This window comes from Scylla paramamosain, chromosome 24, assembly GCF_035594125.1.
Source record: "Scylla paramamosain isolate STU-SP2022 chromosome 24, ASM3559412v1, whole genome shotgun sequence".
Classification (NCBI taxonomy): Eukaryota; Metazoa; Arthropoda; class Malacostraca; order Decapoda; family Portunidae; genus Scylla; species Scylla paramamosain.
The window spans coordinates 5,550,827-5,567,500 of record NC_087174.1 but is presented as its reverse complement, the minus strand read 5'-3'; the positions used below and the strand labels follow the sequence as shown (position 1 = coordinate 5,567,500).

The 16,674-nt window shown below is 41.3% G+C and overlaps 1 protein-coding gene and 1 long non-coding RNA gene across 2 annotated transcripts in view; both read left to right on the top strand.

Moving 5' to 3' along the window:
* LOC135112511 (UDP-glucosyltransferase 2-like) overlaps positions 1-1,719 on the top strand; it is a 6,095-nt gene extending 4,376 nt beyond the window's left edge. The window contains 1 exon segment of the mRNA XM_064026926.1: positions 1,708-1,719. Coding sequence (XP_063882996.1) covers positions 1,708-1,719 — 12 coding nt within the window.
* A 194-nt stretch (positions 1,720-1,913) lies between these two features.
* Positions 1,914-5,323, top strand: LOC135112628 (uncharacterized). Its single transcript, XR_010274516.1, has 3 exons — positions 1,914-2,053; positions 4,442-4,544; positions 4,983-5,323. It is a non-coding gene; the product is annotated as an uncharacterized LOC135112628 (long non-coding RNA).
* The last annotated feature ends 11,351 nt before the right edge of the window (positions 5,324-16,674 follow it).

Genomic DNA, 16,674 nt, shown 5'->3' with positions numbered 1-16,674 from the left:
CTCTCTCTTCCACATTTTTCTTAGTTCCTAGTTTTGTCTTTATGTTATTTTACGCTTCTTCCTTTTTCTCTCCCTTTTATGAGTATCTTGTGGGGTTACTGGAGTGGTTACAGTCATAATCTTCATAATAGCACTTAGTTATGATTTTCAATCATTGATGACTTTTTACAGTAAATACAAAACCGAGGCGTGATTCATCATTCATAACAGAAGTGGTTAAAAATTAACTGAGTTACCGCAACATTTCTACCAAGGAACTATAAATTGACCTCAGAGAAAATACATTTTAAGAGTAACTAAAACAAACAACGTGGAAAAAGTCCTCGTTGTTTTTTCATCATTACTGTCAGGCAGTCGAAGCCATGGGAAAATATATGTAAATGCGCTTCCTAGAATACACTTCTTATCTCTACGAGTTACTGGATGAATGTGATACAACTCTGAGAAGAAGGAAAAGGGCTTAGATGAAAGTCTTCTGCATGCATTCCCTATAAAACCTGTTGTCAGTAGGCAGAAGAGGACCATGGAAGCGAGCAAGTAGTATCACTGTACGACATTCCAAGAGTTCGTTCTTTCCACATTCAAAACAAAGGTCAAAGGATGAACTGTTTATCATGCTCCGGCCTTGGACTAAAAACAGAAATACTGCAAACAAAATCTAAATGCGAAATAAACTCTTTAGCAATGAGACGCTTTCGCGGGAAGGGGAATCGAGCCTCTACCCAGAAGAGAGGAACAGTGCGCCACACATTAAGACCATAGATATCTTCAGGTCTTCAAGTCATGTCTGGTGGTGGTATTCTCCTGGTCATTATATGTGAACTGTGAATAACAAACGAAGTATTACCATAGAAACACCATTGGAACAAAGCAACACCACAGTAAGAAGTCTGACAACTACAATTTCAGGACATTGTGAAACCTATTTCCTTCACTTCACAGACAAGATTAATTATACAAGAACCCATGAACAATCTATCTAATACCGCAACAAGTACAAGAACGGTGTGCGAGGACAGTGTTATCAAATGTTCTGGCCTGGACGTAGACTCGTAGATCTTATAGTCTTTACACACGAGTAATTTTCAACGAGGACGAAAGATAGGCAAAAGTATGGGGAGTTATGTGGCTGACGGGGTTGAACGACAAACTATAGGAGCACTCCTCTTGTTTTTTGTTTGTAATTTCTCGTGGGGCCAGCCCAGGTGTTCCCAGGTGGTGGCCTAGAGCAAAATAATCAGTACTCATGTCCTGAGTTCTGTACCAAACAGAAGATAAGGCTTGTTTTCGAGGCTGAATTCTCTCTCTCTCTCTCTCTCTCTCTCTCTCTCACTATATATATCTATATATATATATACATATAATATATATATATATATATATATATATATATATATAATATATATATATATATATATATATATATATATATATATATACGAGTATATATATATATATATATATATATATATATATATATATATATATATATATATATATATATATATATATATATATATATATATTATATATATATATATATATATATATATATATATATGGTACTTACATAAGGCAGGATAGCTGGAATAGATTCGGAAATCAAGCTGTTGGTGCTGAGTCAATGCGGACTATTAAAATATGATTAAACAGATTTTTGGCTAGGGATAATTGGTGTACAGATATAAGCAAGTGTGCATTTTACAGGGCAACATGTAGAGCTATTGGCTTCCCTACATCTTCCCTTATGTTCTTATATTCTTATATGAAGACAATGACGTTGATAGTGGTGATGATGAGGAGGAGGACGGTGAGCACGACGACGATGACTTCATGCCCACAGGTCTTATCCTCAATCAGGAGTCGCGTCGATGTGGCCTTTCCCAGGTGTGCTTGTCACCGGAAGTTCTTCACCCCGCATGCCGCTGAAAACCAAGAGGAGTTCCAACATTCGACCAGTTGACGCCAGACACCTGCACAATGCGAGGGTACCTGCTGCTGCTGCTGGCTGGGGCACTGCTGCTCTCTGCCGCCGAGGCCAGGGGTTATTACGGTGAGTTACAAATGATTTCATCCGTGTCAAATGGTGCAGGACTCGAACCAATGGATCCGCGTGTGGCCAGAAGTGGGCCGCAATAACTTAAGTATTGTATAAACTTAGGTATTATTTCATTTTCGATTCCTGCATCCTATGTACGTGCGTGGATGGATGACTGGATGGAGGTAAAGTCATGAGTGAAGACTGAGCAAGCTATGCCATACTGACAGAAAATATAAAGTCGAGCGTACTCTCCTAAAAATCGTGTCCGGTGAAGTCCTAAGTCTCCATAAGGAGCCTTGAATTTTGATTTTGGATATGTATCTCTTGTTCAGGGATAAATACGTAACAAAATTTCACTTTTGTCTTGTCCTTATCCCCAAACCATAATTTTCCAGTGATTTCCATTTAAACAAAATAGAAAGAAAAAGTTATTTTGATCCTAAAACCTTGCTTTTGTGGTCAGAACAACGAATTCAAATTTTTGCCTTATTTAATCATGGTATGTTTACTATTGGTTTTCATGTCAGGTAAAGACTATTGCAAAATCTCAATTGCTTATCTAATTGCTTCTGAAATGTTGCAAGTAAGTTAAAACAATGAAAGAAAGAATATAAAAGGCTCTAGCAAATAAGTTAGAACAATGAAAGAAATTATACAAAGTGTTCTAAAGATTTATAATTTAAATAAGATCATTCTTGAACTGACCAGATCTAGCAAGAAATTTATCATATTTGGAAGAATATTGCTTACATTTCAGAAATCTTCTCGAATCTTCCAGACACATTTAGAAGTTTCTAGAACATTTTAGAATATCATATTCAATGTAAACATTTCCAGAATATTCTAGAACTTTCTAGGATACAGTAGAAATATGTAGAAGTATCAAGAATTTTCTAGAATCTACAAGAATTTCCTAGAATGATTCAGAATATTCTAAAGTAGGTTCAAGAATATTCTAGAGCGATTGAGAACATTCTTGAACACATTCTAGAAAAAACTAAGAATATTCTAGAGTACTGCTTGACAATATAAAAGTAGGGGCTTGCAGACCACCAATCATTTCTGCTTTGGTTGCCTGAGAAGACACATCACAAGAGGTGACATGGCATCAAGAGGCTGCAATTATTCTCCAGATGCATTCTGCTACATATGTGGTCAATTCATCAAGACAAGAGCAAAGAATTTCACTGTGACAGCATCTGGAAAAATGGTGAAATTTAGATATTTTTGGGCAAAATATCATTTTAAAAGCCACAAAACCAAAGTTTGACAGGAATAATGGACATTTTCTATTGTTTTTGCAATGAAAGAGTTAGAAAATAACACTTGCTTGTCAAAGACAAAAATCGTGTTACATGTGTAATTCTCTCTCTCTCTCTCTCTCTCTCTCTCTCTCTCTCTCTCTCTCTCTCTCTCTCTCTCTCTCTCTCTCTCTCTCTATCAATTCAATAATTCCAGTTCAATAAGTTTTATTGCCAACAGTGATTATAACAGCCGTAAATATATATATATATATATATATATATATATATATATATATATATATATATATATATATATATATATATATATATATATATATATATATATATATATATATATATATATATATATATATATATATACATACATACATACATACATACACACACACACACACACACACACACACACACACACACACACATACGTGTATATTATCATGGCAGAGCCACTTAATGATGGTATATTTAAAGTTCCCATACTAATCTAACCTGTGATTATCGAGCCCTAGCTTACAGTCATGTGAATGTAGATATACATGTACTTGCTAAGGTATACTGTATACATAGTAATTCATACATGTACAGGACTAGCTGAATACACATATAAACACATACGGAAACAATTACATATGCTTACATATATACATAATTCATATAGTCATAAAGCAGATTCACATAATGGAAAGTATACAGCAAGAAAGACGGAAACGGAAAATTATACTCTAATACTTTACGCATTAAAAAAAAAAAAAAAACTAATATGAATCCAAAAGTAAATGTTTTACTTTTATATTAAGATTATATTTTATATGTATTGTACATTGCCAAGTAAATCACTGAAATGCATATGTCCATAGGTACAAGTGACAAAACGTTTCTGTAACTCTGTATGTGGAAATGCTGGCATCAGATTGTGCTTATTTCTGGTATTCATATTGCGTGTTTCTCATACTGAATATAACTGAATAACATTTTGCCTGTCTATTTCCGGTACCTGTATTGTGTGTGTCTGATACCGTATCCAAACGAATAACATTTTGCCTGTCTATTTCATCATATACTAACTTAAGACATTCTCTCTCTCTCTCTCTCTCTCTCTCTCTCTCTCTCTCTCTCTCTCTCTCTCTCTCTCCAGGAATCTGTTTCGTCGGCGGTAAGATAGTACCCAACGGGAGTACCTGGAATGCATCGGGCTGCCGCGTGGGGAAATGCACTGATGGCAGCGTCTCTTACACGACGTGAGTTCCATTGCCAGTCAGCTAGTGATGTGACAATACTAGTGTTGAGAGTGTTGCCAATGTAGGGAAGTGTCTGCAGCTGTCAGAGTACAAGTGTTAGAGAGAGAGAGAGAGAGAGAGAGAGAGAGAGAGCGAGAGAGAGAGAGAGAGAGAGGAGAGAGAGAGAGAGAGAGAGAGAGAGAGAGAGAGAGAGAGAGAGAGTGTGTGTGTGTGTGTGTGTGTGTGTGTGTGTGTGTGTGAGTGTGTGTGTGTGTGTGTGTGTGTGTGTGTGTGTGTGTGTGTGTGTGTGTGTGTGTGTGTGTGTGTGTGTGTGTGTGTGTGTGTGTGTGTGTGCGTGCGTGCGCGCGCGCGCGCGCGCGTGTGGTGCGCGCTCGCGCGCGCTTCATCGTCATCATCATCATCATCATCATCATCACTTTGTATTCCTTGTTTCCCCAGATGCTATGTGAAGCCATCGACGGACCCATCATGTGTTTTCGAGCAAGATCTGAGTCAACCCTACCCGCACTGCTGTCCTCTGATATTATGCTGACCCGTTACCTTTCCCACAACGACCTCACTTTGCGCTGGACCTGGACCGCCCGAGACAACCGCCTCTCATTAAACATAAAACGCTAATATAAGTTTACATCGCCAACGGTTCAAATTGGCACAACTTACATTTCCATACGAGTCACACGCATTAATGTTGACAAAATTAGTATTAAAACTCACGCAATGACATGTACAGCATAAAAAAAAAATGTAAGAAAAAAAAATAAAAGTAATCAAATGCACATCACACAAGGATTTTTACTGTGAGGAATAACAAACAACCCATAACGAATTAACATAAAGCACACGAAATGCCGATATACAGCCACGTAGGATATTGTGTAAGGAAGGCGGGAGACACACGGAGCTTCTGTTCCCTCTATACATTTGCGCCGAGTGCCGCCCTGATCCCCTGTGGCACTAACCGGAGCGCCAACACTCAGGTCATCACCATTTGGCCGCCGCAGCTTCAACGCCTTCATCGCCTATGTAAATCTGTTGGTACGGCGTGGGGTGTGTGTGTGAGGCGCTGCAGGCGAGGGTAGTCTTGTTGTTTATTTACTTAATCTTTTTAATTTTATGGTATGCTTCGAGAGAGAGAGAGAGAGAGAGAGAGAGAGAGAGAGAGAGAGAGAGAGAGAGAGAAGAGAGAGAGAGAGGAGAGAGGAGGAGAGAGAGAGAGAGAGAGAGAGAGAGAGAGAGAGAGAGAGAGAGAGAGAGAGAGGCTAGCATAATTTACGCTTATTATCTAATGGTGATATGGTGATGACGATGAAAAGTTGGAGAAGGATGCAGAAGTATCAGTATTACAATGATGAATTTGTTCCAGAAAAAAAAAATAAATAAATAATAGGTATAAAGCAAAAGGCAGAAAAAGGGAAAATGATCAGTGGTATTATATCCTAATTTTGGATAGAAAAGGGCGGGGCAGCGTAAATACAAACACTAAAACTCAACAACTCAAGCCAAGGGACAAAGACTCTTAATTATAAACGTTGCTTCTCCGATCAGAACTATTTTCAAAGGCCACAGAGATTTGCAGTCATGTTCTTTTGAGTGATTTTTTTCCCCCTCCATTTATTAATAAAGAATACTTGTTAAACTATCACTTGAATCAAGAAAAAAAAAAAAAACACTTAACAACAATGGACTTCCACTGGAGCCTGTTAAGTGTAAAAAATGGGACGACGAAATGTTCAGTAATATGTTCTGAAATATTACTGAAATGATACTCTCTTAAAAGCTGGAACTTGTGTTGTTGACTTGTCGTGTGCCTTGGGGGTGGCAAACTAGTGAGAAGATAGAAATAGATTCAGGTTTCTTTTCAGATCAGGAATACCAGGGTTTAAGCTATTGGGTGCTATTACTTTGCGTTTGTATGAAAACAAATCCAGTAACATAAGGTTGATAATGCTCGTAGTTTAGAAACACATAGTCATGAAGGAAAGTCTCTCTCTCTCTCTCTCTCTCTCTCTCTCTCTCTCTCTCTCTCTCTCTCTCTCTCTCTCTCTCTCTTTCTCGTCACGTGGCAATAACCTTCCACTGCTTCATATCACTTAACCACTTCGCCATCTGTAGCCCTCTCTTCTGTATCCGCCGCCGGCCACGACTTGCTCTCGGTGTTACAATACCTTCTGCAGCTCCAACTCTGAAGATAATCCTCTGCACTGTACGAGAATTATTCACAAGTCATGTTTGGTGTTTCATTCATGTAATCCAGGTAGATCTGCCGCGTGAAGAATGCTTTATTCGCTAGTTTCCTAATGAGTCTCGTGGTATGTCGTGTTGAGAGCAGCTTTGCGTTCATTATTTATGGAAGGCACGTCATGTTGGGCGCCACTTTTTTTTCTGGAATGTTTTTTTTTTTTTTTTTAAGTGCTGACGCTAAACCATTTTATACTTAACCGTTCTTGTTGAAGCAATGAGGGAAGTTGCTAATTTCGAACAGGTTCCACAAATACTTAATGGAATACGTAATTAGGGAAGATATGTACTAGGAAAATCCAGATAAACAAGAAAAATGTTAACAAATTCTCCCGCTCGAAAAAAAAGAGAAAGAAAAAGAATAAAGAGATTACAAAGGCAAACCCATTTTTCGCGAGGGAGTGAGTCGCGGCTAACTGGAAAAGGCAAATCGGCAAAAAAAAAAAAAAAAAAAAAACTAGATCTATTATATATGTCAGGATCACAGCGCAGACAGACAGCCCACCAGCCACTTGCACGGAAAAAAAAAATGCAGCTTCAGTTCATACGAGGCCTGCCCACCTACGTGCAAGAAAGAGGAGCGAAAGAAATGTTTACAGCCACCACCGAATGTTAGAATTAAATTTGCCTACACTAAGTCAAGAGGTCGTCATAAAAATGCATTAAGTTGTTAATCTGATGTAATATGCAAACTAAATTTTCGCAGTTTCCAGGCAGTGCACACACACACACACACACACACACACACACACACACACACACACACACACACACACACACACACACACACACCACACACACACACACACACACATACACACACACATGACGTCAAGCACTTTAGAATTTCGCAATTAACTCGCAGGAAAGTCTGTTCTTCACGAGAGGGCGAGAAGGTTTAGTGCACCCATGTTCTTATACATAATACTCGTAGATATCGAACTCCATACGACTTACTACCTTGACTTTACTTTCTTTTCGCTGCAGAAAAAAACATAACGTATCAACTGACAATTATCAAGGGACCTATCTGTCCTAGTGTTAAGCAGTCTTGTCCACAGCATATGCTCGTCTCATTACACTACACTATATAAGTAATACAATCTGTAAATCTAATACTTGGGTTGGGTTAGAATGCTAAAAAACCGTGCATTGTGTTAGGATATTTTGTGAACTACTCGTAATCATTGCAGCGGGGCGGAGAGGGCAGCGCTGTAGCAAGGATTAGGAACAGATGGAGGTGATTAATGGAGTTAATTCACTTCTAGTAATGAGAGGGGAGCGCTTTCCCTCCAGATATAAGATTGACTTTATACTTGATGTGCACGTGCTGTCATGCATTATGCTGATGAAACTAATGGTCTTATAAATGATTACACGTGATTAGGGTGCACGAAAATGGACACGGTAAGGGAATGTGCAGTGGAAGGGTGAGATATGAGCAAGTATGTGTGCACACGAGGGGAGAAGAATGAGTAAATCAGTGGAGTCATTGGCACTCGCCCCCAAAAAAGCGTGTAGCGCGTCTTAGAGTCCTGAAGGATTGACTGATTCATGGAGGTGTCTTGAAATTCCTGTTTTAAAAGTGCATCAGTTATAGGAAGTGTGAAATCAGAATCAGGCAGAGATCCAAAGTTTATCAGTGCAATGGATGGGAAAGTGAAAACGCTGGTTAACTTTTGCTGTATTTTTTTTTCCATGAGCCAAAGGCCAGGCGGTGGAGTCAGCCACGTGGAGCAACGCACTCCCTCCCGCGGCTTTCTGACATGATTTCCTGGGGACTTCAAGAGTGTAATTAAATTCCATCGCACAGTGATTGCATTATTGTAGTAACTGCAAAAGTTTCTGAACTTCACAATGCAACACTTTTCCAGTAAATACAATGCGTAGAATCAAACAAATATTTGACACAGCCTGACCGCCAACGCCCCTGACCTTGCCAGCAGCGAGCAGCCGAAGGGCCTGCCCGGGGAGACGCCGCATTCCACGAACTAAGAAGGAAGTTACGATTCAAGGAAAAATTTATCCGACTGCCGCAATCCATTCTCAAACAACTACATGGCTAATGTGGAGATGAAGTAGTCAAGACAGTGACGAATGAACGGTGAAATGCGTATAAACAAGGAATTTGTATCTCTCTCTCTCTCTCTCTCTCTCTCTCATCTCTCTCTCTCTCCTCTCTCTCTCTCCTCTCCTCTCTCTCTCTCTCTCTCTCTCTCTCTCTCTCTCTCTCGCTCTCTCTCTCTCTCTCTCTATATATATATATTATAAGATTCAATCAGCCCCTGAGAACAAGGACAAAACTCATCGTGTCCCTCTGCACATGTGACACTGATGAAAAAAGTTCCGAACAATGGTGAAGAGGCCCCGCTCATCTTGAAGGCCGCTACAGTGCGGGGTGAGGGAGGAGTCTCGCACCCCGCCTCGTGCACCGGTCTTGCACAACTCCCACGAGACCCACATCTTTTACACGACGCAACGGCGCGAGTCTTTAAGAGGCCATTAAGATATCTACCTGAAAAAAAAGAGTTTATGGATGTTCACTTTATGGGAAATCAAGGTTATGCAATTACGACCAACTTTTGAGATAATCACAGCGCAATTATGTTTTTTTTTTTTTTTTAAGTCAGAATCACTGGCCAAGCGAAAGCAAAAAAATGAGAGAGAGAAAAAAAAAAAAACTCACTGAGGTGCTAGTCCCAAAAGAGCATGCCAAGAGAATAATCGAACATTGAAGGGTAAGTGTCTTGAAACCTCCCTCTTGAAAGAGTTCAAGTCATAGGAAGAAGAAAATGCAGAAGCAGGCAGGAAGTTCCAGAGTTTACCAGAGAAAGGAATGAAGATTGAGAATACTGGTTAGTTCTTGCATTAGAGAGGTGGATAGAAAATAGGGGATGAGAGAAAGAAGAAAGTCTCCTTTCTTATTTCTCTCATCCCTATTCTGTCTTGTGCAGGGAAGCCGCGGGAGGAGGGAAAGCATGTAGTTAGCAATATCAGAAGAGCAGTTAGCATGAAAAAAGCGGTAGAAAACTGCAAGAGATGCAACATTGCGGGTATGAAAAAAGAGGCTGGAGACAGTCAGTTAAAGGAGAGGAATTGGTTAGACGAAAATCTTTTGATTCCACCCTGTCTAAGATAGCGGTATGAGTGGAATCCCCCCCACCATACATGCATGTACCGACTGGTTTGGTAAAAATACGAAATGCATGGCCTACCTATCTACATATTTGTTTATTCATTTATCTATATATCTATCTACATGACTAGTTCACCAGTCTAGCCATCAATCCATCCATACGAAATTTCACTGTCCATCTTACCAGAGCACACTGGAAAGGTGAAGAGTTAACCTTTTGGTCAACACTCCCCCACACCCACACCTTAATGATAAATGATACATGGCTCTCTCTCTCTCTCTCTCTCTCTCTCTCTCTCTCTCTCTCTCTCTCTCTCTCTCTCTCTGCTCCACGTGTTCGCCTGTCTTGTTAGTACACGAAGGAAAAAATAAACAACGAAAACGTAGTTCGTTATGTGCGTGATGAGAGAGAGAGAGAGAGAGAGAGAGAGAGAGAGAGAGAGAGAGAGAGAGAGAGAGAGAGAGAGAGAGAGAGAGAGAGAGAGAGAGAAAGAGAGAGAGCTGTATGTGCTCATCCTGCCTGCTCAGTGAGTGCATCGCGCTGGCTGGCGGTGACGAAGCTCAGGCAGCGAGTAATGGCCGTGGTGGATTATTCACGTGTGTTCCACTCTATTAGGCGCGGTGTTCGGGAAAATTTATAAATGCAAACACCAAACGGGCGGGAAGGCTGACCATGTTTTGTCAGAATCGAGACTTCATCTGTATCTCTTCCCTTACCTTAGTTATTATTTTTTTTTCCCATTCTCGTTTCTTTCAAATTACTGTAGAGAGGAAGAGTATTGTCATCTGCGGTAAATGTTAAAATATCTACATCGGTTAGGTACTGAATAATTGAAACACTATGAAATAAAGTTAAAAGAAAAACCGAGAAATTCTATAACATCTACCAGATCAAAGGAATGAACGACCTGCGCTTTGTACGACGAGTCTCACCTTTGTAAATATGTAACGATGCATTGATAAATTACTAATGCCGGAGTATCAGTGAAGTAATGGATGGAGGAGCACAAAAGGCATCCACCCTTTACCGGCCTCCCCTCCCCACCAATACTCTTACCGCGAGCCGTCCCCAAAAACGCCCCAGTACACTTCTCCCCCTCTCACCACTCACAATATCGCTTCTCGCCTCTCCCACCAACATTAGCAGCTTTAGTGCATCCCCCATCACCACCTCCATCCCACACGTGTCCTGTTGTACATTAAAGCCTCTCAAAGCTTCCAGGCTGATCAGGAAGTCAAGCTGCAGGCCGAGGAGAGCGAAGCTTAGAATACATCACATGAATTGTAGTGGTTATAGATCATTGTGCTCACTTCGCTGTGTGAGTGTGGCCTAAAGACTATCCACTTAGAGGCTGGAAAGCGATTGTAGCACTTGTTTCCATATGGCGGTGAATAAAAGTGTCGTTTAATTTTGGGGGCGTAAACTGCTTACCCAAGAAACACGAGAGAGAGAGAGAGAGAGAGAGAGAGAGAGAGAGAGAGAGAGAGAGAGAGAGAGAGAGAGAGAGAGAGAGAGAGAGAGAGAGAGAGAGAGAGAGAGAGAGAGAGAGAGAGAGAGAGAGAGAGAGAGAGAGAGTCCATTCATTCATTTCACATCTAAAAGCAGAACATACGCGTTTACCAAAAGTCAAAAGTCAAAAGTAAAAAAAAAAAAAAATGAAAAAGAAAACCTGGTGTGAAAAATAAACCAGAAGAAGCACAAGCTCGTTACTTCTGGCGGGGGCAGCCTCAGCACACCCTCAGCAAGCAGCCAGGTAGCGCGAAGCCGTAGTGTTTCCCTCGTTAGGATAAGATCAAACGCCGATTACAGATGTGGGGTGTACCGCTGGCTCTTCAGCGCGGCAAACAAATAGACCGTGTGATGTCCCCCACTCCTTTGCCGCCTCTCCTTCGCTCAAGAGTCGCCCTCCAGCGTAACGAAGCAGCGGCGTTAGTAATGTTTAGGAATCTAAGCGACACCAGGTGCAAAAACTAAAAATATGCTTAATGTGGGGCATTCAGACCTCGTGTATTGATGTAATTGGTACTTAACTCCGCTGCCGTATGATGAATGGGTTCGCTGCAAGTTCAAGACCGCATTAGTAGTGGTAGTAGTAGTAATAGTAGCAGTAGTAGTTTATGAATCACAGCTTTACAATATATTGTAATCACACACAATTCCTGTTCATATAATCAAGAACAAGACCATTTTATAGTAGTTTTACTTAAACAAAATACAACGGTCCATACTGCTACTACTACTACTACTACTACTACTACTACTACTACTACTACTACTAACAATAATAACAATAATAATAATAATAATAATAATAAAAACAACAACAATAGAATATCACGAGGAATAAGCAACACAAGCACGCTGTTCTGGCTGCAACCTATCCTTAGAAAAAAAAAAATAAAACATTCACACATACCGACAATATCCGACCTTCACAATGTCACCAGTTATTAGTCGAGACAGAGTAAATAGATAATAATGGATAAGCAGGTGGAAATGTTATTCTTTAATCCCTTCATTACAAAAATACCATTGTAGTTTTATAATTCCTTTGTGATATCTTGAATAGATTTAAACTGATGTCGAAGATACTGAATGCGTTATGGCGGGGGGGAGGCTGGTAATACCTTGCCAAAGACGACACAGGAGGCTGAAATTGAGGTATTCTGTCTTCCATGGAGTCTCGGGGTGGCAGATCGTGAGCTTAGCCATGATGAACGTTTACTACTTTTGTACTTTTTTTTATTTTTTCTATTGCGGCAACACATTTATGAACTTGAAACAGGAACGCTGCACTGTGTGGCGAAGGATATCAGCGCAATAAAGCACATTCAGCATCGCATATACCACGATGTTTTCAAATTAATGAGCCAGGCTTGCTGTACTGACATTAGTTACTATATATCAAAGCGTTACTGGTGTTTGTTTCGGTAATTATCTTTAAATATCAGTATGCTAGTTACATGAAATGGTAATGAAGTTCTATCTTGGCAGTCTGTAGCTAAAATATAGATTTCTGTCATAAATCGAGTGTTTTCGAAGTCAAAGATGGTGCAGAAATGGTTCCTTCTAATTCCTGCTGTATTCTTTTTCTCGCGTCTCGAACACCCTCCAAATTGTCCCCGGTGCTTTCTTATCTTCTAATCTTTTTGCAGCCAAAATAAAAAAAAAAAATAAATAAAAATAAGATTGCAAACTATATTTCCATTTTTTTCCAAAGATTTTATGATTTCATTTCCTCTTAGATAGGGAGACTCTCTCTCTCTCTCTCTCTCCTCTGTCTCTCCTCTCTCTCTCTCTCTCTCTCTCTCTCTCTCTCTCTCTCTCTCTCCTCTTTGCTTTCACACCGTCCCCTCACCCCATGTGCATCTCCCTTCCCCTGCTGCTGCATGTACTCGCGTCCTCCCCTTAATGTTCCCCTTGCACATTTTCCTCCCCTCCTCATGAACCTTTCTCACTTTACACGAAAAGTCCCGACTATCGAGTCATTACATAAACGAATTCAACGACCACTTTCCTTATAATCTCACACTTATTTGGATAATTACGGAGTCATTTAGATTACGACTTCCTTGAATTGTCTCCGTGACAGCCCTCGCCTCCCCTCGGCGCCTGCTGGAAAAAATGACAATTACACTTCCACTCCTTAATTCAAGATGCATTTATTACAATGACGACATAATTTGTTAAGGGACGGCTTCCGCAAACACACACACACATACACACACACATACTTACTCATCACTTTTTTTTTTCTCTCTCTCTCTCTCTCTCTCTCTCTCTCTCTCTCTCTCTCTCTCTCTCTCTTTTCAGTCAGCGGCTTTAATTCTTGCGCAATTTACCAGCAGGTTTGGGAGGCGAGAGACTTACTCGTCACTGTATGCGTAGCGCTGCCTTCACCACACCCAGGGAAGGCCAGACACAACACGCCCAGTGAATAAGACGGTGATCCTCAGCAGCCTGTACCACATTCCACCCTCCAAACATCCACATCATCAATGAGTTAGATGCTGGATACGTTACATTTCACCTCGTCTTCCACATCTCTCAACAGCCGAGTCCTACATTCCCCTGTGTCAACATCCACATCATCGAGGGCTTGGATGCTGGACACAATACATTTCATCTCGTCTCTCACTTCTACTATCTCCCCATTTCCTCTCGTCCTACTTTCACTTCATCGCGTCACACAGTTCGAGGTCAAATAGGTCACAAACAAGTTTATTTTTCACTCTTGCGTTATATCCGGATACTGTCTTGTCTCTTCTTACCTGTGTTGTGTACCAAAGCCATGAATTAGGCCGACGGATAACACTGCCAGGTGCTCGGGCTGAATCAAGGCAACAAGACCAGCGTTACCTCAAAGCAGCTCTGGGATACGTATCACTGAACCAATGTCAGTGGTAAATAAGCAAACAAAAAGCTACAGCGGAGATGCAGCCTGAATGTCGGTAAATTAGGTTAAAAAAAATGTGCTAAAACTGTGTACCTAGAGTATTTTTTTTTCTGTACAAGAAATACACGCACACACACATACAATATGGAGAGAGAGAGAGAGAGAGAGAGAGAGAGGAGAGAGAGAGAGAGAGAGAGAGAGAGAGAGAGAGAGAGAGAGAGAGAGGAGAGGGAGAGAGAGAGAGAGAGAGAGAGGAGAGAGAGAGAGACGGCACGGCACAGGCACGTCAAGCGTGCCTGTGTTCACTTAAATAAAAACCCAAGTCCTTGCTCTACCTAACGAGGCATTAACTCAACCAGAGTGTTTACGTTAGCAAGTTTTACACCAGTGGTTGCCTCAGACTTACTCGCGTCCATTCACACAGCATGTTTACTGCACACGTCTGGACCTTGCTGTGTCAGGGGATCAGTGTGCGGTGCTTCAGCGTGTTCTCTTTGTGCTAACGCTGCATCGGGAATCTCGGCAGCTGCAGCCAACCGGCCAGCCTTGAACCAGCCGCTTGTCGAATTAGCGTCGAAAATTAAATGAGAAAATCTTTCGGGTGAGCCTGATTAAAATCACGCTCGATGCACTCGCCAATCCGGGGTGAGAGCAGAACAATTCCCCGGCGCCAAACAAGGATTTTATTCACAGGCAGAGCAGCCGCTGGTCACGCTTGATACTGAAGCATTATCACGCTCTGTGTTTTAACTTATTCTTTTCGCAAGTCCGGATTAAAGTTATTATGCAATACTTTCACGGTTGTGCGATTTTACTTCTCTGTTCTAGTCCGCGACGGATCTGAAACAATTGTTGAAGTTCACTGTAAATCTCGCAGATTCGCAGTATGTACTTCTCTCAGCATACTCGTATGCAAATGTCCGCGCAGATACGTACGAGTATATCTATCGGGGAAGATACGCCTCGGATTCTAACTACGAGTTGACAAAAAATACATCAAGGCTAAGGCAGGCGTGAGAGGTAACATAATCTCGCTCTACTAACATCTTCAGGTCTCATCCATGCGTCGCTCTTAACTTCCAAGGCAACGAGGAGGCCGAGTGTGATCAAGCAGAGTAGCAGCAACTTGGAGCTCGATCACAGCACGCTGCAAATTTCCATCAAGACAAGCACACCTAAGCTCTCCAGCAAAAGGGAGACGCACTTCGATGGAATGTGATGTTATGATGAGTGTCTCTTTCATCAGTGCAATGGACGTGATGTGAAGTAGGTGCCTGAGGATCGTGTGGCGAGAAGAACAAGGCATTTCCCGAGTCTTTAAAAAAAATACCGTGTTTTCTGAATTTACTTGTTACTGGTTCGTGTATGATGGAGTGCCTTGACGAGCTGGCTGAGCACCACACACTCCGCACTCACATGTACACACACACACACACACACACACACACACACACACACACATACACACACACACACGAGGAGGGGGACGATCCCACGCTTCATTTCTGCCACGCGTGGGAAATTCCCGCGGCCACATCGTCTGTATTCTGTTCACACACGGACGGTGATGCGCCTCAGTGTGATTTTTAGGGTAATTTTTTCGCCCAAAACCAAATTGCAATATTTCTCAAGACTAAAGCCAAATTCGGTCAATTCATGAACTTTAGCATAGACTCGACACAATTCCTGTTCAAAGTCTGGTTGATTATTCCCACGCTTTCCGCACCACACCGCGGAACGAGGAAACACCGCGGCGGCATTCTAGGAAGGGAGACGCACATTTCTGCTCTGGAAAAACGTAAATTTCTTATGTAAAACTGATTTTTTTCCGACAAGTCATCCAAACTAAAAGAAATATCTGTGAATGTATGAATATGTGTGTGTGTGTGTGTGTGTGTGTGTGTGTGTGTGTGTGTGTGTGTGTGTGTGTGTGTGTGTGTGTGTGGACGTTCCCATTTTACAACATTTTTCAAGAACATCCTCCACAAGATGTCACCATTGCGCCCATCCGTTCCGGTCTGGGGAACTCAGTTAGGCGTACAATGAATTAGTCTGAATTATCTTTACTTCCGCAATAAGGTGCGGGGCACAGTGGCATATAGCATTATTAAACTAAGCAAAATACTTCCAAATGAGAATATAGGACAGGAAGATACTTCGCTCTTAGTGTTACGTTTCCTCCACTAAAAGCTTATTGACTCTCACCATTAATTCTATTCTTGCGTGAAATTTCCACTACGATAAAGGGGAGTCGGGTCCCATAAGACACGAATACTTCTGAAGCTGCACATTGGAGGTGGACTTACTGACGACAGTCTGGCTTGTGACTGTTAAGCGTCGCAGAAAGTACAATAGGGAG